This window comes from Anabrus simplex, chromosome 14 (genome assembly GCF_040414725.1).
Source record: "Anabrus simplex isolate iqAnaSimp1 chromosome 14, ASM4041472v1, whole genome shotgun sequence".
In the NCBI taxonomy this organism is placed as follows: domain Eukaryota; kingdom Metazoa; phylum Arthropoda; class Insecta; order Orthoptera; family Tettigoniidae; genus Anabrus; species Anabrus simplex.
The window spans coordinates 65,491,231-65,519,158 of record NC_090278.1 but is presented as its reverse complement, the minus strand read 5'-3'; the positions used below and the strand labels follow the sequence as shown (position 1 = coordinate 65,519,158).

Below are 27,928 nucleotides of genomic sequence, written 5' to 3'. Positions count from 1 at the left end.
ATGTTAACATGATGTTAATATAATGTTGACATATGGCATAACAGCACTTCACGCAATAATAGTAACCTTAGTGATGAAACGTTCAGACACTAAAGATATAGCTTAATAGGTTTTTACCCATTAAATAACATGGGTGGAAAAACTCTATTGACTAAACATTGATATTTAACCACATGCACGAGCTTCAGTTCGGCACAGTCTGCTTCATAACCGATAGCCGCAGCATGAATCGGAAGGTCTTGGTAGTGTAAAACCCTACGTTACAAACCCAGCTAATCCCTCTAAGTCACTATTTCTTTTGTGTAACAGTATACAAATTGCTCCATCTGTCACACTTATAAGTTTTGTTATACTCCAAGATCCAGCCAAACATTTCCGCAGACAAAGCACAGATTATTGTAAAATACACTTGCATCTAAATCACTAGACACTTTGAAGCACATAGACACTGACGGAATAACACAATATCAATTATATTCTATCTAAGTTAATATTTTTCGAGGAACACCAATAGTTTGGAAGTAGAGAACTAGATTTCCTAACCTCAGACTTATCCTTAAAATGATGTATGCACGCTACGGTTTTGCCATGGACTTCAAAATAATCACGATGTATATTCCTAATCGATTTCTCTTCTAATGCTCTATTTCGTAGGAAACTTAAGAATAGTTGTATGAGAGGCATTGCCATAGTTAGACTAAAAACTGGTCCACCTAGTGCACTCATGTTTTTTAATGAGTAAAAATACGATCAAAACAAGTACATTCTCACATTACTGCATATACTTACAGTTCCTATGTACCCACCGACTCATATAAATACACTCGCACACTTATATTCTACAAAGACACTAACATTTATCGTCAAATTTAATAAAATTACACTGACTACATACGATAACAACAAACCAAAACAAACCGACATTTCCAACAATTCCGACTACTCGATTCGCCATCTTTGAACGATCGAGAGTAGCATTAAGGTCTGAGGATTGGAGTCGGTCTTGCTCCAATCCTCAGACCTTAATGCTACTCTCGATCGTTCAAAGATGGCGAATCGAGTAGTCGGAATTGTTGGAAATCTGGGTTTGTTTTGGTTTGTTGTTATCGTATGTAGTCTGTGTAATTTTATGAAAGTTGAGATAAATGTTAGTTTCTTTGTAGAATATAAGTCTGAAGGTGTATTTATAAGAGTCAGTGGACACATACGATCTGTAATTATAAGCAGTCATGTGAGAATATGCTCGTTTTGATCGTGTTTTTACCCATTAAAGAACATGAGTGCACTAGGTGGACCAGGTTTTAGTCTAACTATGGCAATGCATCTCATACAACTATCCTTAAGTTTCTTACGGAATAGAACATTAAGATAGAAATGGATTAGGAATATACATCGTGATTATTTTGAAGTCCATGACAAAACTGTAGCGTACATACATCATTTTGAGAATAAGTCTGAGGTTAGGGAAGCCATTTCTCTACTTACAAACTATTCGTGTTCCTTGAAAGATATTAATTTAGATATAATATAATTGATATTGTGTTATTCCGCCAGTGTCTATGTGCTTCAAAGTGTCGAGTGATTTAGATGCAAGTTTATTTTACAATACTATGTGCTTTGCCTGCGGAAATGTTTGGCTGGATCTTGGAGTATAACGAAACTTTTAAGTGTGACAGTTGGAACAATCTGTATACTCTTACACAGAAGAAAGAGTAACTTAGAGGGATTAGCTGGGTTTGTAACGTAGGGTTTTACACTACCAACCCTTCCAATTCATGCTATGGTTATCTGTTATCAAGCAGGTTGCGCCGAACTGAAGCTCGTGCATGTGGTTAAATATCAATGTTTAGTCAATAGCGTTTTTGCACTCATGCTCTTTAATGGATAAAAACCTATTATATCTTAAGTGTCTGAACGTTTCATTACTAAGGTTACTATCATTGTGTGAAGTGCAGCTACGCCATATATCAACATTATGTTAACATACCAGAGCCGTTCATTGGGTTAACATAATCATTTCGGGTGTACTTGGGCTGAGTGACTCAGACGGTTAAGGCGCTGGCCTTCTGGCCCCAAGTTGGCAGATTCGATCCTGGCTCAGTCCGGTGGTGTTTGAAGGTGCTCAAATACGTCAGCCTCGTGTCGGTAGATTTACTGGCATGTAAAAGAACTACTGCATGACTAAGTTTCAGCACTTCGACGTCTCCGAAAACCGTAACGAATGTAGTTAGTGGGACGTAAAGCCAATAACATTATTATTTCGGGCGTACTTCCTATTCGTTGGGTGCTGAATTTAAGAAATTATCGACCACTTCAAAACTAAGGCAACAAATTGTGTTTCATAGTTCTCATGAGAGCGAATAAATCGAGGAATTTCGTACCTTAATTTATTTTGAAACATTCAAAATGATGTTAGAAGTATCATTTTAATAGTTTTATAATGTATTTTCATCTATCCAGCGAAGTGAAATCTAAGAAATTGACGAATTGTAATTTCTAAATAATCAGCTTGTTGGTCTTTTTTCTAGTAGAATATATGTGATTCTTGTTGACGAATCGTTTTCATGCTATAAAAGTGATTTTCCCTATGATGTTACATTTATCATATTAATTTACCGCCGTTTATATAATATGGGAAATCTGTTAGGAATGTACGAGTTTTTCGAGGATTTTTCGATGATATAGACCACTATTTGATCTGTAGTGAACTAAGTATCTCTAGACCTAGAGTAGAGAAAGTGAAATCTGTCTGCAAACGAATAAGGGTAGAAAGTCTCCAGGACGAGGAAATTAGACAGAAGTACAAGGATATGATTAGTGAGAAGTTTCGAACAGTAGACAGTAAGCAGGTTCAGGATATAGAAAGTGAATGGGTGGCATACAGGGATGCTGTAATAGAAACAGCAAGGGAATGCCTAGGAACAACTGTGTGTAAAGATGGGAAAAGGCGAACATCTTGGTGGAATGATGAAGTGAGAGCAGCCTGTAAACGTAAAAAGAAGGTTTATCAGAAATGGCTCCAAACAAGGGCCAAGGCAGACAGGGATTGGTACGTAGATGAAAGAAACAGAGCGAAACAAATAGTTGTTGAATCCAAAAAGAAGTCTTGGGAAGATTTTGGTAATAACCTGGAAAGGCTAGGTCAAGCAACAGGGAAACCTTTCTGGACAGTAATAAAGAATCTTAGGAAGGGAGGGAAAAAAGAAATGAACAGTTTTTTGAGTAATTCAGGTGAACTCATAATAGATCCCAGGGAATCACTGGAGAGGTGGAGGGAATATTTTGAACATCTTCTCAATGTAAAAGGAAATCATCATGGTGGTGTTGCAAACAGCCAAGCTCATGGGGAGGAGGAAAAGGATGTTGAGGAAATAATGCTTGAGGAAGTGGAAAGGATAGTAAATAAACTCCATTGTCATAAGGCAGCAGGAATAGATGAAATTAGACCTGAAGTGGTGAAGTACAGTGGGAAGGCAGGGATGAAATGGCTTCATAGAGTAGTAAAATTAGCATGGAGTGTTGGTAAGGTACCTTCAGATTGGACAAAAGCAGTAATTGCACCTATCTATAAGCAAGGGAACAGGAAGGATTGCAACAACTATCGAGGTATCTCATTGATTAGTATACCAGGCAAAGTATTCACTGGCATCTTGGAAGGGAGGGTGCGATCGGTCGTTGAGAGGAAGTTGGATGAAAACCAGTGTGGTTTCAGACCACAGAGAGGCTGTCAGGATCAGATTTTCAGTATGCGGCAGGTAATTGAAAAATGCTACGAGAGGAATAGGCAGTTGTGTTTAGGGTTCGTAGATCTAGAGAAAGCATATGACAGGGTACCGAGGAAAATATGTTCGCCATACTGGGGGACTATGGAATTAAAGGTAGATTATTAAAATCAATCAAAGGCATTTATGTTGACAACTGGGCTTCAGTGAGAATTGATGGTAGAATGAGTTCTGGGTTCAGGGTACTTACAGGGGTTAGACAAGGCTGTAATCTTTCACCTTTGCTGTTCGTAGTTTACATGGATCATCTACTGAAAGGTATAAAATGGCAGGGAGGGATTCAGTTAGGTGGAAATGTAGTAAGCAGTTTGGCCTATGCTGACGACTTGGTCTTATTGGCAGACTGTGCCGAAAGCCTGCAGTCTAATATCTTGGAAGTTGAAAATAGGTGCAATGAGTATGGTATGAAAATTAGCCTCTCGAAGACTAAATCGATGTCAGTAGGTAAGAAAGTCAACAGAATCGAATGCCAGATTGGTGATACAAAGCTAGAACAGGTCGATAATTTCAAGTATTTAGGTTGTGTGTTCTCCCAGGATGGTAATATAGTAAGTGAAATTGAATCAAGGTGTAGTAAAGCTAATGCAGTGAGCTCGCAGTTGCGATCAGCAGTATTCTGTAAGAAGGAAGTCGGCTCCCAGACGAAACTATCTTTACATCGGTCTGTATTCAGACCAACTTTGCTTTGCGGGAGCGAAAGCTGGGTGGACTCAGGGTATCTTATTCATAAGTTAGAAGTAACAGACATGAAAGTAGCGAGAATGATTGCTGGTACAAACAGGTGGGAACAATGGCAGGAGGGTACGCGGAATGAGATAAAGGCTAATTTAGGAATGAACTCGTTGGATGAAGCTGTACGCATAAACCGGCTTCGGTGGTGGGGTCGTGTGAGGCGAATGGAGGAGGATAAGTTACCTAGGAGAATAATGGACTCTGTTATGGAGGGTAAGAGAAGTAGAGGGAGACCAAGACGACGATGGTTAGACTCGGTTTCTAACGATTTAAAGATAAGAGGTATAGAACTAAATGAGGCCACAGCACTAGTTGCAAATCGAGGATTGTGGCGACGTTTAGTAAATTCTCAGAGGCTTGCAGACTGAACACTGAAAGGCATAACAGTCTATAATGATAATGTATGTATGTTATATAATATGTACTTGATATTTCCGTGTTAGCCGATATCAGCAATCCGGCTACTTCGGCCTCTATGTTTTTTTTTAAATATTACGGTCTGGGGATTGGAGTCGGTCTTGCTCATAGTAACACTGTCTGTCTTTTTGTTTTCAACTATATCTTTCTTCTCTTTCACTAATTCTAATAACACTTTCCTTTCATAGTTGTTGAAGACTGGCAGTTTTTCTTTCCATCCATCGTCGAGAAATTAAAATTAAATGTATTGGATTGAGTTACTGTAGGAAAAATCTATAGTGACGGTTAAAGTTTGAAATCACGGCTTACTAGATACCAAAACTGCCTATGGTGTTGTGTGTTAGTAATAACTTAGGTGAATTATATTGTTGGGCCCACGAGAGTTGAAGTCTGACATTTGAGCGGCGAAAGCGGTAACTACGAAATACGCTGCGTTGTCATAGTTACCTCAATCTGCGGTATATCACTCTTTCATACAGGCTGAGTGTTTAAAGAAATATGTTGGCCTAATGCAATTCAATAAACTTTGACACGCTCCCAAGCTCGTGCTGATAATTCCGGCATTTAAGACAGAACACGTCTTTACCAATAAATATGAGAATTCATATTCACTAAACTGACAATAACCTCAACAAATACACATGTCAGATAGAGAATAGAACTGTACAACTAGCAATAAAAATAATATTCAGGAAACAAACGCTAAAATTATTACGTAAACCAGCAACAACTAACATTATCCCAAAAGCGACTGAGAGCAAGCCAAACCATATGGCGATAGCGTTCTTAAATGTGGCATCTCTGTTATCGTTGCCATAGCAACAGACCATTTTCGAGCAGCGTTAGTCAACGTTTTCTCGCCGCTGGCGCTAAACGTCAGACTTCAACTCTCGTGGGCCCAACTATAGTGACTAACATAATCCCGTGTTTACAAGTTTAAAAATCGTATATGCACGAATATTTCATGAACCTTTGATCCTTTCGTTGTGACTGTTAAACCTTCTAGTGGGTGTTTGATAACATGTTCCCAGGACGGCGGAGGTATGAAGTGACCTCTAAATGTGATGAAAGTAAAGTGAATAAAAAGAGAACGAGAAACACTTAAACTGAAGACAAGCACAAACATTGTAAGTAATAGAAATTTAACTCAGTGTAATATTTCTTGAAGATATGTTAAGGTAGGTGGAGTGGATTTTTAGTTAATAATTAAAGGTAGCTACAATAACGAGGAAGGGATTCCAGTGATAACGTACTCCTTGACCAGTATTGACATCAACATCTACACAGAGTAAGGACAGCCTTCTTAGAACTTCTACAATCATGGCTGACCTAACAGTTAAATCAACCCATTGCGACATCTGTAATATTACCGTCAACAACAACAACGAAGACGCAATAGAATGCGAGTACTGTAAAAGATGGCAGCACTTCGAATGCAGTGGGTTAACGAAAGGTGAAATTGACGCTATGAAAAGGAAAAAAGGCAAGCTTACATGGCTGTGTTCAGACTGCAAATTAAAACTGCTAAAACTAACTGAAATCCAAGATGCAATAAAACAACGATTGAAGACAATTATCGAAAACAAAGGAAATCAAAGCACAAATCATCCCCCGGCTAAACGTCCCCCACCCATTCCAGAAATAATGAAAACATAAGAGGTCAAAGGAAACAGCACATTAAACACATTGGGTGCAAATCAAAGTCGCATTGAAGAGGGCTCAGATCACGGATACACAAATCGAAATGAAGATCAACATCACCAAAACAATACCACAATGTAGACGAATGTAGTCAAAGGAAGAGAACACGCCATAGTAGGTACAAAGAGCGAAACAAAATTGAAAGCAGCTATTAGGAAAGCATGGCATACTTATGAAGACTGCACGAACAGACTTTTTAAAAATGCTATTTGTTCAGGGCGTCGACCTAAAGAGATCTTTTGCCCCTACTTGTACCATGTGATACGAACCTGCGTGTAATTGGAATGGAGGAAGTGTTGAATGTGAGGAAAGGAACGTTAAGGACGACACAAACACCCAGTCCTCAGGCCAGGGATATTAATAATTTACCATTAAAAACCCCTGACCCAGTCGGGAATCGAACCCAGGGCCACCGGGTGACAGGCGGACGCGTTGCCCCCTACAGCGCAGGGCCAGACACGAGGAGACTAAAGCTGAAGATATTATTGTACACCTACAGGGAAATGGGATTAGAGAAGATATAATCTGTGAAATCTTAGAAACTAAAGGCCACAACAAAGCATTTAAGGTAGGATTCAACTTTGATGATCTCGAAAAAGCAAATGATCGAAGCCTATGGCCTAGAAATGTAATAGTTCGAACGTTTACATTCCCAAGATCAGAACCAGGACTCTTACCAACAAGACTAAATACCTCACAATGACATCGTAGGCCCACAACACCACAGGAAAAGACAACAACAACAACAACCAAGGTTCCCCTCTGGAACACCGAGGGACTAAGAAACACCTTAATAAAAGACATTAGAACATATTCACATCATGATACCCACGGAAACATTTCTACTAGAACCAATAGACATACCAAAATTTTATGGGTACCGCACATATGCAACCCCAACAGGGGGCAGTCCGGCAGGAGGAGTCTCCTGTTTCCTGAAATCGACGGTTGGGACGGTAAAGGAAGTCCGAAGAGGACTAAACACTGTCATAGTTAAGACCAGTGGCCTGACAATAATAGGAATATACATTGCACCGGAAAAAACAAACAAATGACGTCGTTGAAACGCAGTAGAGAAAGTAAACACCAATGAAGAAGTAATAATCAGGGGAGACCTCAGTTACAAGATAGACAAACCGAACATAAAATCTGAAACTGTTACCCAAGTTCTGAGAGAAGGAGCCTTCATAATGGTAAACAGAAAATAGCTTAAAACTTACTTCACCCCAAACGGCGCCAGCGCAGTTGACCTCGTATTCTACAGAGAAGTAAGATTTGCAATTAAGAAATAAGAAGATCTATGGTTCTCAGGCTCAGCTCCATTCATAAAACATATACCTATCTACACAGAATTTGAACGTGGAAAAAAAATGGAAGCCACGACCCCCATTGACAAGAAAGTACCACCTTCAAGAAAACTTGATACAACGAAAATGCAAGACCAATCGAAAATACAGAAAGGAAGAGCCCTTGTCGCTCAAAGGCATCTAGATGAAGCAGTGGAGACAGCTACAAACCTAATACAGGAAGCCACTCTACCAACGAAGAAAAGGCGAGTAAAAACGTGGTTAGACAGCCAGTGCTACATTGCACGAAAAAATACTCTACGCGCACTTCAGACAGCGAGAACAACGGTGACCTCTGAACACTTAGAGACATACGCCACTAAAAGAAGGAAATCCAAAAATCTCCTAAAAGATAAAGCTAGATTCTTGGAGGGAGAAGCCATAAATCTAATAGCCGATGCCGAGAAAGACACTTTTACCATTCTCAGAAAGAAACAAACGTGCAGACTGAGGGAAATAGCCATGGAAACATGGGAAAAACACTTCGCAACGCTTTTAAACGAAGACAACAAGGAAACATGCAACACTTCAAACCTCTGTGACGACCAAGTACATGAAATTAGACTTACCATTAACGAAGTGCAGAAGGCAATCGGTAAAGGCAAGGTGGGGAAGGCGACAGGTCTGGACAACATCTGCATAGAGCACTTGAAAATCTCACAAGACTACAGTACTTACTGCAACTTTGGACAGATCTATTCAACCAGTTCCTAAATTCAGCCAAATTACCAGAAACTTTGAGGATAGCAACGCTGAAGATACTCTACAAAGGAAAAGGAGATACTGACAACCCCGACTTGTATAGAGGCATATCGCTCGAAAGCTACCTATACAAAACTTTCGCAAACATTCTAGCAAAATACCTGACCAAAGAAGTAGACCCGTTCATACCAGAATGCCAACTAGGCTTCCCCTACAGGAAGAAGCACGATACAAGCCACAGCATAGCTGAAAGAGGAAGAAGAAGAAGAGGCATTGAGAGACCCAAGGGGGAAATACTATGTCGTCATAGTGGACTACATAAAAGCATTCGACCTTATAGACAGAGATATCCTAATAGGAAAGCTAAAGCAAATGATTGGTGAGCATCCACTCACGAGGATCATCGCATCCATCCTGGACTACAACGTAATCAAAATGGACGATGGAATAACTACATCAGGAAAGGTAACTCAGAGCAACGGGGTGCCGCAAGGAGACCCTCTTATACCGCTGTTATTCAACATAGTAACAGCATACATCACGCGAATAACGATAGACTCCCCCTAGGCCTAGGATCGTATTCAAAGACGGAACTTCAGAAGTCAATGTTAAAGTTAGAAGCATGGACATCAGATAATAAATTTGAGATTGACCAGGAAAAGACAGTTCAGATGGTGTTCAGAAAAGGCGGCAAGTTCGCCACAGATGACACTATAACGCTAAAATATAATCCATTAGAAATAGTCAAGAAATTCAAATACTTAGGCATCACATTTCAAACGACAATACTTCCTTCAATTACCACATCTTAGACAGAACGACAGCAGCAAACAATGCCATTCACAACATCAAGAACCTATCCATGCTATCACTCAACACAGCGATGTCATTATTCAAGATCACAATAGCTCCGATTGCCACATACGGAATCGAGATAACCTGGGACAGTCTGACAGTTAGCAACATGGAGAAGATTGAAAAAGTCAATGCAAGATTCCTCAAGAAGGCCCTAGTAGTGAGTAAACCGGCTCCTTCCAGACTCGTGTCTACGTTTTCACCCGGGGAATATATTTCATAGAAGATCTACGAATCAACCTACTTCTGCCATCTACCAAACCATTCCAAGCACTACAGGAGAAACTTCTAAGGAAACGCGCCGATATAGACTTTGAATTCTACGGCACTGACGCTATGATCGATCGAAACTGTACAAAAGAACTACACGAACAAAGACATGTTATAACCAGATACGCGATACAAGGCTTCACTCACTGCTAGGGGCTTTAAGTCGCACCGACACAGATAGGTCTTATGGCGACGATGGGATAGGAAAGGCCTAGGAGTTGGAAGGAAGCGGCCGTGGCCTTAATTAAGGTACAGCCCCAGCATTTGCCTGGTGTGAAAATGGGAAACCACGGAAAAGCATCTTCAGGGCTGCCGATAGTGGGATTCGAACCTACTATCTCCCGGATGCAAGCTCACAGCCCCGCGCCTCTACGCGCACGGCCAACTCGCCCGGTGATACAAGGCTTCCACCACAAAATATGTGCAAAGGGAAAATACCATAACCCAACGAGTGACTGTGTTTGCACACTGTGCAATGACGTCTGTGATCGTTACCACATCCTAGAGTGTAAAACGAGACAAAAAACGCTATCTGAATATAGCAAAGAGTGAACCCATTAAACTCAGTACTCATTCGAGTGCTCCTTATTGTTATTACTATTGAGTTAATGTAAAGTCCAATGCGATATATAATGCAGGGAACAGCAAAATTTAAGAAAAAAAAAAGAACATTGAGTGATGGGAGACGCTACACTGCTCTTCTAGTGTTTTCATTGCCAACTTCATATCTAATTCTTAACATCGTAACTTACCAAAGTCTCCTTACGGCAGAGTCTACTTTGTAAAAGTTGCGTCTATGAAACAGACACCCAAATGCTGTCAGTTGTTCTATTTAAAATTTGATGCCTTCACTCCGCCCTTGACCTCCGTTTGTTGTCAACCGAATCAATTTCAAGATTGCATTTACTGGAGTAGAGATTGTAGTCAATACGGACTATTATAAATCAAACCACAATGGTTAAATTAATAAACTCAATAATCACTTAACGTGTTACGATGTCATACTTACGAATACTAGCAGTCATACTACCACAATAAAGTAGCAGAAAATGGAAGAACACAAGAGCTAACATGTTAAATGTTACGCCGTCACGCTTTCCTTCACTCCACTGTACAGAAGTAATATCTTGTCAATCAGGAGATTAACAGCGATATGTTTGGTAATAAACCTTCTTGTTTCATTATGGGTATTGTCAGGAGCGGTGCAATTAAAGATCCGTAGCGGTGTTAGACGCCAGGGATGTCCCAACTCTGCTGAGGCGGGCCGACAAACATTTTGACCTCGCAGAATGTGTCGATAAAGATGTCAGTATACATGAGCCGCCCTATTTCAAAACTTGCCATATCCATTTCTCATTTTGTTTAGTGTGTGGGAAGTTAACCAATTATTTCAACATAACTGTCAGTTTTTAAACCCAGGTCATCTTAATGAAGACCCGTGTACTATCTGAGCACATTTTAGCGATAGGTTTACACCCTAGTGCTGAAGCGGTCGACCTCGGCAATCTTCGAGATTCGTACTGGCAATCTTTGAAACACAAACTATGAATCGCTTATGCGACGTCTGGCGTATACTTTACGTACTAGTACTGTTGTTATTTACACAGCAAAGCCAAACTATAGAATTCACTCTAAGAATAAGATTCGCATCGAAAAATGTTATATAATGTTATATAATGTGTGTGTGGCACAGTTGTTGCCTTAAAATAACAAAGATTTAGAAAATTCATATCGATCGATCATATTATCGATTTCATTTCCATTCAGTTGGCAGTACTAACGGAACCGGAAGAGCTCCCTTCTTACTCCTCAAACCCGTGCACAAATCTATCGCTAAAAAGTGCGGAGATAGTAGAAATAGCAAGGGAATTAAGGCTTTACTGTCTGAAGGATAACTAGGGAGTAGATATTAATGTAAAATGAAAGTGCGAAATATGTACATAAAATGTAGTAAATATCAGTGAAATATGAATTGTCTGTCTGTCTGTCTCTCTGTCTGTCTGTCTGTCTGTCTGTCTGTCTGTCTGTCTGTCTGTCTGTCTGTCTGTCTGTCTGTCTGTCTGTCTGTTAGGTCATCAGCCCAGAGGCTGGTTGGATCCTCAAATAGCACCACCAAAGGTTAAGCGATTATAAGGAAACCCCAAAAACCAATGGCAGCACCAAAATGAAGCGTACTAGGCAAGATGAGGAGTGAGGTAGTTTGCCATTGCTTTCCTCACTGGGTCAGAAAGTACTATTGCAGCACGACTGACCCTATGAGCAGCACCTTTCATAACACTAAGATGCACTAGTCGTGCTCTGAATGTCATTACTCAGCACTACCCATACCCCAGCAACTTTCATATTGTCACAGCCATGGCTGTTGACTGGGACTTCGGTGGAAGCTACACTTTACTCTGGCCTGTGCCAAGAGATGGATGCAAAAGTACTGTATCCATCAAGAAATGACAGCAGGCAGGAAATATGAATTACATATGAATATTAACAAAATACATACTAGTATTAATGCATAAAAATTAAAAAAAGTTCATGTATTCCTTTTATTATAACTTGTCATTAAGATATGGGACAATACAATTGTTTTAAATACTCCATACTTTACTCTCTTCCAATCTTCCCATCCTCCAAAAGGCCCCTGTTAACCATAGCAGGTGAGGCCGGTTGGCCGAGGTACTAGCCATCCTCCCCCGACCCAAAGTCTCACGATCCAAGTCACTGCCCTTGAGGCGGTAGAGTTGTTTTAAATAATAATAATAATAATAATAATAATAATAATAATAATAATAATAATAATAATAATAATAATAATAATAATAATAATAATGTCCGCCTCTGTGGTGTAGTGGTTAGTGTGATTAGCTGCCACCCCCAGAGGCCCGGGATCGATTCCCGGCTCTGCCACGAAATTTGAAAAGTGGTACGAGGGCTGGAACGGGGTCTATTCTGCCTCGGGAGGTCAACCGAGTAGAGGTGGGTTCGATTCCCGCCTCAGCCGTCCTGGAAGTGGTTTTCCGTGGTTTCCCACTTCTCCTCCAGGCAAATGCCGGGATGGTACCTAACTTAAGACCACAGCCGCTTCCTTCCCTGTTCCTGCTAGTTGCTTTACGTCGCACCGACAGAGATAGGTCTTATGGCGACGATGGTACAGGGAAGGGCTGGGAGTGGGAAGGAAGCGGTCGTGGCCTTAATTAAGGTACAGCCCATAGCATTTGCCTGGTGTGAAAATGGGAAACCACGGAAAACCATCTTCAGGGCTGCCGACAGTGGGCTTCGTACCTACTATCTCCCGAATACTGGATACTGGCCGCACTTAAGCGACTGCAGCTATCGAGCTCGGTCTTCCCTGTTCCTTGTCTATCCCTTCCTATCTTCCCACCCTCGAAAACGCCCCTGTTAACCATAGCAGATGAGGCCGCTTGGCCGAGGTACTGGCCATCCTCTCCCGACCCAAAGTCGCACGATCCAAGTCACTGCCCTTGATGCGGTAGAGGTGGAATCCCTCGTTGAGTCCGAGGGAAAAACTAACCCTGGAGGATAAACAGACTAAGAAAGAAAGAAAGAAAGAAAGAAAGAAAGAAAGAAAGAAAGAAGAAAGGAAGGAAAGATGATAATAATAATAATAATAATAATAATAATAATAATAATAATAATAATAATAATAATAATAATAATAATAATAATCGCTTTACGTCCCACTAATTACGTTTTCGCTTTTCGGGGACTCCGAGGTGCCGGAATGTTGTCCCGGGGAAGTTCTTTTACATGCCAGCAAATCTACCAACACAAGGCCGACGTATTTGAGCACCTTCAAATATCACCGGACTGAGCCAGGATCGAACCTGCCAAGTTGGAGTCAGAAGGCCAGCTCCGCCGCCCGGCTAGATAACTTAAAAAGTATACTCTTTTCTAATTTTGACAGTAAGTACAGTTTCTTATTAAATAATGAATTACGGGCATAATCGACATTCTTCACTTATATAGAAAAAATAATATTTTACACAATTGTAGCCAAGTTCCTCTTGACCTTCATGCCCTGAAAATTAAAACAAAAAACGTAAAAATGCATTCTTCCCATAATATGCAAAATACGTAATATTACTAAGAATTATGTGGTTTCATTTATAGCCTACCCGAAATCGCAATCTCTGGCTTATGATGAATTTTCCAGCCATAATTATTAAGTATATTTTCAGTTTTTTAAGTTATGTATTCCAGATCTTTATGGTCACCGCCACTGGAGGACGGATCATTTATTTGTAATAAATCTTACTACATAAAAATATGTAAAATGAAATACAAGTATAACCGTATCAGAACCAGGATTCGTCGACATGTTTCATTTTCACTTGTCTACAAGTAAAGGCTGATGGTGATGATGATGCTTGTTGTTTAAAGGGTCCTAACATCTAGGTCATCGACCTCTAATGGTACGTAATGAGACGAAATATAATGGCAATTTAAAATTCATCCACTGACCGGAATTCAAAACTTGATGATCAATGAATAGATGAATTTGAATGTAAAATAATCAGCTGATCCAACTCCAAAATCAATCTATTTGACTAGAATTTTAAAAGTCGACGATGAACAATGATTATGAACTTAAAACAATCAGTGGATCCAACCCTCAATGCTCCACCTTCCTAGAAACTATCTTGACCAAGGAGCTACTTCCAAAGCACAATCCTTAATCCAAATTCCAGATCAACGGCCCCTCATTTAGTACTTATCGCTAGGAAAGTAAGAACCTTCTCATGTAGCGGTACTAATCATGAGTAACATAGATTCATGATATTACCAAATACAGCAGAGACAATACGCGACACTCTACGAGATATCGAGGGAGAGCTATTAGAGCTCTCTCTAGCGGGTAGACCTGAGAACTACTGATTCTGCCATAAGAGCACGTGTATTTGTATTTGTGTGTGAAGTTTTTTGTGTTATTTATGCGTTTTCATTGAGTTGACATAATTAAATAGTAGCGTGTGTCATTCCTTGATATCTCCTCTCAACATGAGGGGAAAGGTATGTGCTGTGTTTGGCTGCAGTAACTATGAAGTAGAGAAGAATGCGCGGTCTTTCTTTCGCTACCCTCGTGACAAGAAAATGTAAGTAATATTGTGTTTGCATATATATTCTTCCAGTGACAGAGATCTTTATAGTACTTCATAATCCTCTGACCTCCTCGACCCATATTTTAACTGGCTTAAAATATAATACGCATATTTTATTGTATAGTGCAGCAGTTAACCTTCAATACCGATGTGTTGTTGTAGGTGTGATCTGTGGGTTTTGAAATGTCACAAAAGCGATTTGGATAAGGTGTACAAGAAAGAAGGGACGTTACGCTTATATAAGAATTATAAGATCTGTTCAGATCATTTCAGGCCAGCGACTATAAAAATCCTCGACTATACAGCCAAGGGTATGTTATATTTTTACTCTAATTGTATGTAAATATTCCTCAAAGCATCACTATCGACAACAATTTCATACTTTTCTTTCTTTTATCCCTCTTCTCAGATTAAAGCCATGATTTTATAGATTTTCTTTCTGTTAGTAGGCTTCATGTTAAGAGGAAACTTGTCCAGCTTTTAAATGTTAATTCATTGCATCATGTGTGTAAGGAATGTGCCGATATTTTTAATGACAAGTGTCTTAATGTGATGATACAATGTTTTTAAATGAGAAAAAAGACAAATCTAACCGTAAAAGTTCAGGCAGGAATGCTAAAGCAAAAATAAGTAATGCATAAATGAAAGATCAAGCCATTTCACAGCAGTCCATTTCACATCTTGTTTATATGTCTAATTTCAGTCTTTGAATAATAACCTTTTAAATAATTCTTCATTCATTTATCCAGAATTGCTTTAGCAACTTCGAAGTTAATATCTCAATAATACTTTCTTTCTAGACGGAATTTATTTATCCATTTTCGTATATGCATTTCCATTGATATTTGAATTTAGCGCGACTGTTCAGGTCAAGTCACTAGGAGCGCCACCGTCGATTGTCCCCCATTGTAACAAGGCTAAATCCGTAAGTGTCGCGTATTGTCTCTATTTTATTTGGTATTACTCACAGGTAATGTGCTACGCACAGGTAACGCAGACCTATGGTGTTTCTCATACAGTTGATACTAATCACAGGCAACGCCCGGAACCGTGGTGTTCCTCGAAACGCAGACCCATGATGTCCTCAACCAGATGTCGAAACACCCCAGTGAGGATAGTCTCCTTTTATCTCCTCGAGGTGTTCCAAGCGAACCTTGACAGAGGGGAACCTCCGTCATAGTGGTGGATACTATACACGGGTAATGTAAAGCCATAGTGATCCACCAACAGACACGTGGTGTTCCTCACACGATGGCACTGATCACAGGTAATCTCATGATTCAAAATTCAGCATCCCTTAGTCGCCCCTTATGGCAGGCAGGGGATAACGAGGATGTATTCTCTGTCTCAGTGCCCCAGGTTTTATGTCTGGTAAATTTTGTTTTGTCGAGTTGAAGCTTGGACTTCGAAAATGACCACCATAAAAAGGCTGGAAACTCTGGAAATGTGGTTTGCATATAATAATGCTAAGAGTCTCCTGGGTAATGCATGTCTCTAATGAACAGATATTGCGGAGAGCACAGTGAAATGGGGCATGTGTTACGTGGTGGTATTGCACGTCATCACTAAAAGTCAAAATTGAAGGACAGCGAAGAATAGTCGTGTCTCAAGAACATTCTACCACTGATGCACACAGAAAGGTAAGAGAGATCCATGTGCTCCAATCATTGGCCAGGGGCATAACTCTAGGGCCTGCAGGACTTGCAATGCAGGCGGGCCCAGGTCTTTAAGGGGCCCTACAGGCGCCTTGAGTAAAATAATTGTACATCTAGCATAGATATATATTGTAAGGGCTCGAGGGTCACATTGGAAACCTTAGTCACAATGGCGGGCCACACTTGATAATAGGCTAATTTTCGTAAAATTCTGCGAATAGAACACAAGTACCAGTATGAAAAAATATGCTTAGGAAGGTTTGATAACTTTAATTGTTTACAGCACTATTTTACATTTGCATTGGCTTTTAAATTTAAAAAAAATCATAAATAGTCTATTCAGATCAAGTGACTACTTAGAAAGAGGAAATAATGTTAAATAATGAATGAGTTATATCTTGGGTCTGTAAAGGGTATAAAAATTAATACAGCTTTAAACGAGATATGCAATATTTTTTGTGACTTTCCTTCTTAAAATGCTCTCGCGGGCCACCATTTGGAAATCCCTGATCTAGTCTAATGCCACTCAGCACGGAAATGATCAGGGCAGTTTTCTAGAATCAGTCTAAATCGTTTGTTTTACGATTTGTACGTAGAGGGATGACCATTCGGTTGCATCTAGCAGCAGTTATTATAACTGTGTTGAATGTAACACAGCACTGCTGTAAAGAATACTTGCCCTTGTCGTCCCTCACACCTCCGCATCACGCTCCTCAGAAAAGAGCTGCACCAAATTATTTAAAAATAATTAATTAATTAATAATAATACCGTTATTTGCTATATGTCACATTAACTACTTTTACGGTTTTCTGAGACGCCGAACTGCCGGAAATTAGTCCCGCAGGAGTTCTTTTACGACACGAGGCTGACGTATTTGAACACCTTAAAATACCAGTGGACCGAGCCAGGATCGAACCTGCCAAGTTGGGGTCTGAAGGCCAGCGCCTCAACCGTCTGAGCCACTCAGCCCGGCTTAAAAGTAATTACAGCAATACAAATTGATACCAACATATAATATTTTAGTTAGAAAGTGATACTTTATTCATGTGTAATGCATGTGAGATCGTATTATGCACAAATTTTGCTGAACATGTAACGTTTATCATACGATTATTCGACAATGTACTGTACAATGCCAGTAAGTAACACGCAGTCAATCCGGTTTATTAATATTAATGTTATATTAATGTTTCTATGTTGAATAACTGAGGCTTCGGTATCGGTTACAAATATAGTTCCGTAGTTACTGATAAGTGGTGTATGGTTCAGCAGCTTTGCCGTTAAACCACGGAGGCAGTCATATAAAACCGATTACACATTATTTTTAATAATATTACAATAATGAATTATCCCTTTGTTCATATAATTTGACGACATACTACATAATATTTACGAAGGCAGTTCAATATATAATGAAACACATTTCTTTTCCTTAGACCAAGTTGGTTTTATTGAGGATTCATATACACCATGTTATTCCCCAATCCTTTTGCTACAATACCCTATTCTTCAACATAACCTCCGTCCAATGCTTCAGCCTTACGCCACCGTAATGTGATGGCCTGTATGCCTGCATGGTACCACTCGACAAGTCGATGTCGGAGCCAGACTCGTATTGCATCGATAACTTCATCATCCATGTAGTGCTTCGCGCGGAGTGCATCCTTGATGGGAACAGATGGAAGTCAGAAGGCGCGAGACCGGGCTGTAGGGCGGATGAGGAAGAACAGTCCACTGAAGTTTTGAGAGCTTCTGTCGAGTGCGCAGACTTGTGTGAGGTCTTGCGTTGGCGTGGAGAATGCTCACCGTGTTTTTGTCCACTGTCAGATCTCCGTAGACATTCTACAAGCGCCTATGAATATCTGTGATGCCCTGGTTTTCAGCCAAAAGAAACTCGATAACTGCGCTCTTTTTGGTACGCACCTCCGTTACAGAGACCATTTTGAAGGCTATTTATAACGCTGCCACCTATTGAAAATTATTGAAACTCTGCGAGACAAAGCGAGCATATTCAACGATGTCCCAAACAAAACTCCAATTTTTTAAAACTGAAATTGGCCGAGAAGTAAAACGTGTTGCATTATATGTTGAACGCCCCTCGTACCTGCTGTAATTAAATGTTTATTATTCATAGCTTTAACATTTTATTTGAGGGGGCCCGATATTTTTATTTTGGCAGGCGGGCCCGCATCACATTCCTTCCGCCCCTGTCATTGTCCCTGGTAAAATTGATTTGTTCCTTGTTTTTTAACAGAATTTACAGTGATTATGATTAACACGCAAACCTAAAAATATCGTCGTTAGCCTATACTCCATAGTGATCGTTATACCTTGACAGTAAAATTTGTAGCTAGAACGTATCATTTTATTCGTGGATGTCTGTTGTCAGATCGCTGAATGAGATAAACATTTTTAGTACGCCTTTGTTTCAGACGCGAAATTGACTATACCATAAAAATACCCTTTCTACGTTTCCACTCGAATAAGTGTGCTACTACATACTCTTGTGTAGAGGGAATTTAATGGATTTTGCGTTAATATTATCGGTTGCTATTGACGATGGGAAGTACTTAAATAAGACTAGAGGACCCGAGCTGGTATTCGTTATAAATAGTTCAGATAACTCGTCTTGATACGTCTGTACCGAGCTCGATAGCTGCAGTCGCTTAAGTGCGGCCTGTATCCAGTATTCGGGAGATAGTATGTTCGAACCCCACTGTCTGTCGTAGTCATGCTGATTTTCCTCCCCTTTTCAATGGTTTTATGAACATTTAATAAGACGCGTTATGGTGTGCCACAGTTCGTACTTAGAATTCATACATTCTGACGTGATCATGTCGTCTGTTTGGTAAAAATCTATCCATATGCTTTTTTTTATCATGCAGTTCTTGATGTAGCGCTTGATATTGTGCCGTAGCAGGCAATGGTATTCTCAATCGCAGTTCTTCTGTATAGGTACAACGGTTGTCTTGTGAGCTTATAGGTTAGTCTTGAGGGAGCGGTTTTTTTTTTTTTTGTCACGCAGATAGGTTATTCTTCGATAGGTGTTCCCTGATAATATCTAAGGCGTGTGTCGTGATGGGGTGTGTTTGTACGTAGACTTTTTTCTCTCAGCAGCATGTAAGTTATTGGGAAGGCTCTGCCATCTGTTCAATATATTTGGAAGCTGGGAAAGGTTAGAGAATCAGAGTATCTTGCGCAAGGAATAGTATTCTTCCGCGATCAGAGGAAGAGTATACTCTCTGGCTTGATAGAGAGTAATCAAACATAATGAAAGTGTTAGTCGCTTAGCAACCTGCTGGGTTCGGAATGTATTGCAGGTTAGGGTAAGCCTTCGCCTGCAATTATTGGAGTGAGCGTGTAATGATTTGATTTTATGATGACTCAAAGTTGGCTCAACTTAGAGATCTATCAATGTCTCATGATTCACCGGCAGATAATTCCCGAGAGAATAAACAAACAAAAAAATGAAGAAAATCGGTCCAGTAGAACGGAGGGATTTGCCAACACTGTTTTTAGTAAATTCTTGTAATGTGTATATAGATGGTTTAATAATAGTGGTGTGCTTTAGTTCGGTTAGTCCTAATTTACACGATGCCAGTTGATGAAGAAGATAGTTGACTGGCTTACAATTATCGGCTACGTGTGAACACTTCTGTCCAGTTGACTAGGCAATTGCCCAGGCAGTCAATTTTCTCCAGCAAAAATGAAATAGCGTGTGGCTTTTAGTGCCGGGAGTGTCCGGGGACACGTTCGACTCGGCAGATCCAGGTCTTTAGATTTGACGTCCGTAGGCGACCTACGCGTCATGATGAGGATGAAATGGTGATGAAGACGGCATATAGATCCAGCCCCCGTGGGAGCGGAATTAATCACGGTTAAAATTCCTGACTCTGCCGGGAATGGAACTAATTGTGTCATTTATGCTTATTTTGCTTTTTTGGGCCCTTGGCATTTTTATTCCCTTAGTTACGATTTGTTTATCTCTGATCCCGGGCGCTATACATGCGTGGGCCTTCTTTTCCCTTGATGTTTGGTTCGGCTATACTTGATCTTTCTTCTTTTTGTATTCGTTGGAAACCATTGTTGAGTGACATCCCATTGAATGGCCGTATATCGCGACCGTTAAAAACTCGTCCTGTTGATATGGAGATAAGAAATGATTTATTACTTTTGGGCTGAGCTATGCGTCACAGATTCATTGTATTTTGTTAACAGGTAACAATTTATTTTATTATTTACTAATTGTATTCTGTGTGAGATTGAGCCTGTTGGCTGATTCAGGTTATGAGGAGGCGCAATGTTATGTTATACTCGTAAGTTCATGTATTGTTTCAATGTGGGCTTGTTTTCCTTTTATTATTTTATGTCTTTCTGATTTTCGTGTGGCCATCTACTATTTTGATTTAATTATTACTTAATAAACCCTTTTCTTTTTTATTCGGCTATATTATTGTTGGAATAAGAGGAGTAGCCTTTTAAATTCTAACCACAGGTTCGAGTTCAGTTCATGATTTCGTCTGTAGTCATTTTCGACCCGATCCACGTGAACATCGCAGGTAAGTATTTATGTAACACCCCGTCACCTCTGGTTGATTTGAGCTTCCAATGAATCTTTTATTGTTTTAATTTTTGTTATCTTTCTACCTGTGTATGTACTGTGTTTTCCGGCTTTTTATTCCTCGGTTCTCATCGTGCCCAGATCTGCCGTGGGCATGCGAGAAGAATAGCATGGAGCTGGTCTATCACAATAACATATAGTATGGGATAAGAAAGGTCCAGGCCGTGGCCTTAATTAAGGTACTTCCCCATCATTTTCCTGGTGTGAAAATGGGAAACCACGGAAAACCATTATCAGAGCTGTCGACAGTGGAGTTCGAACCCACTATCTTCCGAATGTAACCTCACAGCTCCGCACCCCTAACCGTACTGCCAACCCGCCCGGTAATAATAATAATAATAATAATAATAATAATAATAATAATAATAGCTGCCTCTGTGGATCAGTGGTAGAGTGTCGGCCTCCGGATCCCAAGATAGTGGGTTCAAACACGGCAGAGGTAGTCGGATTTTTGAAGGGTGGGAAAAAAAAGTCCATTCGCCACTCCATGTCGTACGATGTCGGCATGTAAAAGATCTCTGGTGACACATTTGGTGTTTACCCGACAAAATTCATTAAATCTCAGCCACAGACGCCCAAGAGAGTTTCGGTTTACTCGATCTGCCATCTAGTGGGCCTAGAGTAAAACAGAACGTCGAAATTGACGAGCAGACAGCCAGATGGCGTCAAATTGAAATGTCTGCACACGGTAGCTGAGGCCATACGATTATTATTATATAAAGATATTTATTATTTTATAATAATAATAATAATAATAATAATAATAATAATAATAATTGCAACTTCGGGAAGAACCCATGACGTGTCCGGAACGAGACGTAACGGAGTTAGGCTAGTGACAGCGTGTAGCACAACGTCGTGACCTAGGTGGACCAGTGTAGAGAGAAGACCCAAACGAGCTGTACTTCATTAATATGCAATGAAAAATGAATTGTATCATTTCAACAATAATTATTAGAAGAGTGGACACTGGTTTTATCATAAATGGTTTTAAACTTCTTATGAATTGATTAGTATTAAGTTCTTTCTTTCTCTCTTTCTTTCTTTCTTTCTTTCTTTCTTTCTTTCTTTCTTAATCTGTTTACCCTCCAGGGCTGGCTGGCTCTTCCCTCAGACTCAGCGAGGGATCGCACCTCTACCGCCTCAAGGGCAGTGTCCTGCAGCGTGAGACTTTGGGTCGGGGGATACAAATGGATAGGTGGACAGTACCTACCTCGCCCAGGTGACCTCACCTCCTATTCTGAACAGGGGCCTTGCGGAGGGGAGGGGGATGGGAAGATCGGAAGGGATAGACAAGAAAGAGGGAAAGAAGAGGGAAGGAAGTGGCCATGGCCTTATATTAAGTACCATCCCGGCATTCGCCTGGAGAAAAAGTAGGAAAGCGAGTCGAAACATGTCTATCTAAAATTTCATCTTAATTGGATGTAATGTTGAGTATTGACTAGGAGGATAATTAACACAATTTTGAACAATTTGTAAGAAGTTCAACTGTCAAAACGGATCTGATATGAGATTCATAAATGTAACTACAATGAAGTCATGTACAGTTCTTGATATCGCAGATGTATTCGTAGGCAGAGACGGCCGTACCTTATGTGCTGAAGTGCTGCTAATTTGAAAAAATAAATTACTTTAAAAATATTATCTACAATCAAATACAGTGCATTGAAAAAGACGTCAGCCAAAGAATAGGACATTATTCAACTCCCCTCACAACCAGTCGTGTGTTCTACGCCTGGTGGCTGTGCGATTACAGCTCAGCGAGAATTTCTAAGATTTTCTGCCAGAAAGCAGGAACTCTGCCTTTTGCGCGTGCGTGCCCAACTTTCCCGATGTGCTGTGGAAACAGCCAAGATATCACTTCACTTCGATCACAGAGAGGCAACACTAGTCACACTTGCAATTACGACCGAAATGACAACGTGGCAGGTGGCACCCTCTTGACTCAGTGGTAGTATTTAAGAGGGGATCGCTCAAAGCAAATGGGAAAACAAAATACTGTAGAGATGTTCCCATCAGGTCTTTTAATACTCCCAACTTGCCTATTCCATGGCCACATTGTTATATCGGTGAACTATAAAAAAAGTTGTCAAAATAAGGACATGCTATTGTGATATTCTTTAATAAAAATGTCTAGTTTATAAATGTCACTATAAAAACAAACATGTAATCTTGCATTACGATGTTGCTGGTTTTATTTCAATGATTTTGGTAATATTGGGAAGTTGTCTTTTTGCGCGCTCACACCAAGTGTTTGAGTTCGTGAATATTTTGCCATTGCAAGTGTTATTGTGTGTTTAATTATACAGTATATTTTTTTAAATAAGGAATGCGTATATGTATTAGGGTTGTTTTCATGATTGTTCAGTGTGACAACTCAGTGGAGAGCCTCTTGAAAACCGCATACCGGTACGTTTCTAAATATTTTTATTTTTTGGAGGAGGGATGGGTTACAGCACACAACTGATTTTCTGTACCAGCCGCCACTGCTCGTAGGTATGATGTACGTCAAACGTATGTTTCTTCTAAAATGCTGAATTCTTTGAATCTTAAACTAAGCAGACCATTTTCACAATTGCCCACCTCGACGGTATTAGGTTAGCAAGGTATAGGGAATCTTAATTTTTGTGCCCTTTAAGACCACATTTTTCTTACAACGACAATTGACCCAAATAAATTTTAGACACACGTGCAAGCATGTGCAAGCAATATAAATTTGAATAGACTCATATGTAACCACACACATATTATGTCACTTAGTCAAGGCATAATTGTAATATATTATGATACTGGTGTTTGTAATTTCCAGCATGTAATATCTTTTCTATTTATGAATTAAGGCTGACTATAACCCAGTACAGCATGGTCGAAACTAGTCCAGATATGTAATAATAACCACATCAAAATAACGGCACTGAATCGGTGAACCTACCCATCCTTGTTGATAGTACGCCAGTCAAAGGATACTTTTAGCAGCACCTGTTGTGTTGATAGCTCAAATGGTGCGGTCTGCTGCCTGAAGAATCTCTGCAACAGTTCTGCCATGAAGTGATTCCTTCATATTAGGAATCAAGTCAAAATCAAAAAGGCTGAAGTCCGGGCAATATGGTGGATGGTACAACAATTCTTTAACCCAGGGCCTCTCAAACGCCCAAAATCTCACGCGTGCAAATTGAGGCGCAGTGTTCCTGTGCACAGTGCATCGGTTCCGCTCGGCTCGGCTCGGACCAACGCTTCGTCTCTGGTCTACTCTGCTAAGCTCGGGTCAACTCGGATTTAGAGCGCTACGGAGAAAGTGAGGAAGAAGGAGACAGGCGGAGCGAGCAAGACAGGCGTGGGGAAAGAGAGAGACAGCGCTATTGCTCCAAATCGAGGAGTGGGGGTCTGCACTCTGGTCAACCAAGCGAAGTCGTCTTTTGTACCGTGCACAGTGCATGCACCCTGAGACGCCCTGCTTTAACCTGTCGATGTGGAGTGCCGAACAGTGCTCGTCCTGTAGTGAGCATCGCACATGATGAAATGACGAGCACTGCTCGCACGGTATACGCGTGTATTGTACTGCGATCTAGCGGTTACGATCAAATCCGTTTTTGTCCGAATTCATTTTTCCTTGAGGCAGAAGGTTTGATCGAATGATATACCTTGATCCCTATTTTGACAGTGCTTTGTTCACTGAAATTCGAGTTATATTCCAAGGAATTTTTATCTTTTACACCAGGAGTAACCACTGCTTTTGTCTGCTATCTAATGCCTGCTATGGACACTTCTTACTTGAGGAAGAACCAGATCGTCAACATAATCATAAATTCTGCTAGTTCAGGGCTCTCTTTAGACTAAAAAAAATGGTTTACTCGCTATATTGTATTCCATCTGTCGTGCTTGGAGATGGCTGTCGTGAGAGGCGACTAAAAGAGCACCAGAAGGTCTTAACTTGGGAACGTGGGTTGGCGACCTCGGTGCCCTTGGCTGAGTCCTGGCATTGCTTCCCCTTACTTGTGTCAGACTCCTTACTTTCATCTATCCTATCTGACCTCCCTTGGTAAAGGCATGTTTGTATTTGCATGCCGGTAAGTCAATCCCAGGACACTGTTGCGTTGTCTTGACATTTAAAACCACAAGGAAGTGCCACTGAGGCACAAAAACAATATCTAACACAAAAGGAGTATGTGAAAGACTGAAGAAAATTGATTTTGTATATATTTTATGTCAAATGTTTCTCACCCAAAAACTTCGTTATCTTTCAAATTGCATTGTAAATAGAGTTACATTTGTTTCGTCGCGGGATTATGTCACAGCCAACACACCTACGACAGTGTAGATGACGCAGCCTTTTGACTTGCTCTCATACTTTAAATACCTCGCACCTCAATATTTTCACATTCCCAAAAGGTGATTTGTTTATTTTTTCTTTACAAATTTCAAATAAAAAATTATTGTCTTCCAATATGTTCGTCAATCCAGTCACGGAATGCTGAAACTCTTGTATATACCCCTGGTTGATTCTCACGACCGCAGCCTCTTCCGAATGACACGATGCCTATTATAGTGTGGTTCAGTAGCATGGGACCACCAGAATCTCCTTTGCAAGCATCCTTGTTACCTGGGAGGAGAATAAAATTTGATTAAATAACGTATATGCAAACAGAGCAATTGACATGATTTACCTTCTGCTACTATGAAGGGTATATTTCTTTTCCAAAAATGTGATTCTTGCTGGAAATTATATATAGGAAAAATATGAGGGTTGGAACTTTAATAGTGACAACTATTAAATTGCAACTGATGCAAAAGAGACGCATATTACCAAGTTTTACTGTCCTTCAAAGTAGTCACCAGCATTGCGTACACCCCGTTGCCAGCGATGTGGAAGTCGTAGGATACCTTTAACGGTGCCTGTCGTATTGGTAGCTCACATGGAGTGGTCTACCACCTGACAAATCTCTGGAACAGTTCTGAAGCGAATGCCACGAAGTGATTCCTTCATCTTAGGAATAAAGTCAAATTCTCAAGTGCTTAAGTCCAGAGAATATGGTGGATGGTACAGCAATTCCCAGCCCCATCGACCGAATAAATCAGCTACAGATTGCGGTGTATGGGGCCGAAAGTTTCTGACCACTTCTGCATATTCCATGAATTTTCTTTGGGAATTTTGAATACTAATATCAATACTCATCACCGCTAAGTTCTGTAGCGAATTCAGGGCACTACGACGCATTTGGGTGAAGTGGCGGACGGAGAGTATTCAGAACGACTGCTAGGAAGATCTCCTCTGTTGGAACACATCAACGAGCAAGGAAAACCTTGAAATAACTCGGCTAACACAAGAAGAGCATTTTTTGTTATGCCCAGGCATTCCTTCAGAATGTGAAGCAAGTTATATATACTACTCCGGTGTCTCGGGCCAACTCACGAATCGTATAGCGTCGATCAGTGTTCGGTAACACGGCAAGAGTATGCACTTCTTTCACTTCTTCCAAATACAGTAGAGACAATACGCGACACTTACGGATTTAGCCTTGTTAAAATGGGAGACAATTCGACGCTGGCGCTCCTAGTGACTTGACCTGAAAAGTCGCGCTAAATTCAAATATCAATGGAAATGTATATACGAAAACGGATAAATAAATTACGTCTAAAAAGAAAGTATTATTGAGATATTAACTTCGAAGTTGCTAAAGCAATTCTGGACAAATTAATGAAAAATTATTTAAGAGGTTATTATTTAAAGACTGAAATTAGACATATAAACAAGATGTGAAATGGACTGCTGTGAAATGGCTTGATCTTTCATTTATGCATTACTTTTTATGCTTTAGCATTCCTGCCTGAGCTTTTACGGTTAAATGTCTTTTTTCTCATTTAAAAAACATTGCATCATCACATTAAGACACTTGTCAATAAAAATATCGGCACATTCCTTACACACATGGGGCAATGAATTAACATTTAAAAGCTGGACAATTTTCCTCTTAACATGAAGCCTACTAACAGAAAGAAAATCTATAAAATCCCGGCTTTAATCTGATAAGAGGGATAAAAGAAAGAAAAGTATGAAAACGTTGTCGATAGTGATGCCTTGAGAAATATTTACGTACAGTTAGAGTAAAAATGTAACATACCCTTGGCTGTATAGTCGAGGATTTCTAAAGTCGCTGGTCTGGAAATGATCTGAACAGATCTTATAATTCTTATATAAGCGTAATGTCCCTTCTTTCTTGTACACCTTATCCAAATCACTTCTGTGACATTTTAAAACCCACAGATCACACCTACAACAACACATCGGTATTGAAGGTTAACTGCTGCACTCTACAATAGAATATGCGTATTATATTTTAAGCCAGTTAAAATATGGGTCGAGCAGGTCACAAGATTATGAAGTACTATAAAAATCTTTTTGTCACTGGAAGAATATATGTCCAAACATAATATTACTTACATTTTCTTGTCACGAGGCAAACGGAAGAAAGACCGCGCATTCCTCTCTACTTCATAGTTACTGCAGCCAAACACAACACATACATTTCCCCTCATGTGGAGAGGAGATATCAAGAAATGACACACGCTACTATTTAATTTTGTCAACTCACTGGAAACGCATAAATAACACCAAAAACTTCACACACAAATACACGTGCTCTTATGACAATCAGTAGTTCTCAGGTCCATCAGCTAGAGGGAGCTCTAATAGCTGTCCTTCGATATCTCACTGAGTGTCGCGTATTGTCTCTA

General features: G+C 40.1%; 1 protein-coding gene across 1 annotated transcript in view; it reads right to left on the bottom strand.

Moving 5' to 3' along the window:
- LOC136885527 (trypsin-7) overlaps positions 1-10,930 on the bottom strand; it is a 101,004-nt gene extending 90,074 nt beyond the window's left edge. The window contains exon 1 of the mRNA XM_067158125.2: positions 10,815-10,930. Within this exon, the coding sequence (XP_067014226.1) occupies positions 10,815-10,878 (64 nt within the window). The 5' untranslated portion in view covers positions 10,879-10,930. The remainder of the gene's footprint in view (positions 1-10,814) is intronic.
- Between the last annotated feature and the right edge of the window lie 16,998 nt (positions 10,931-27,928).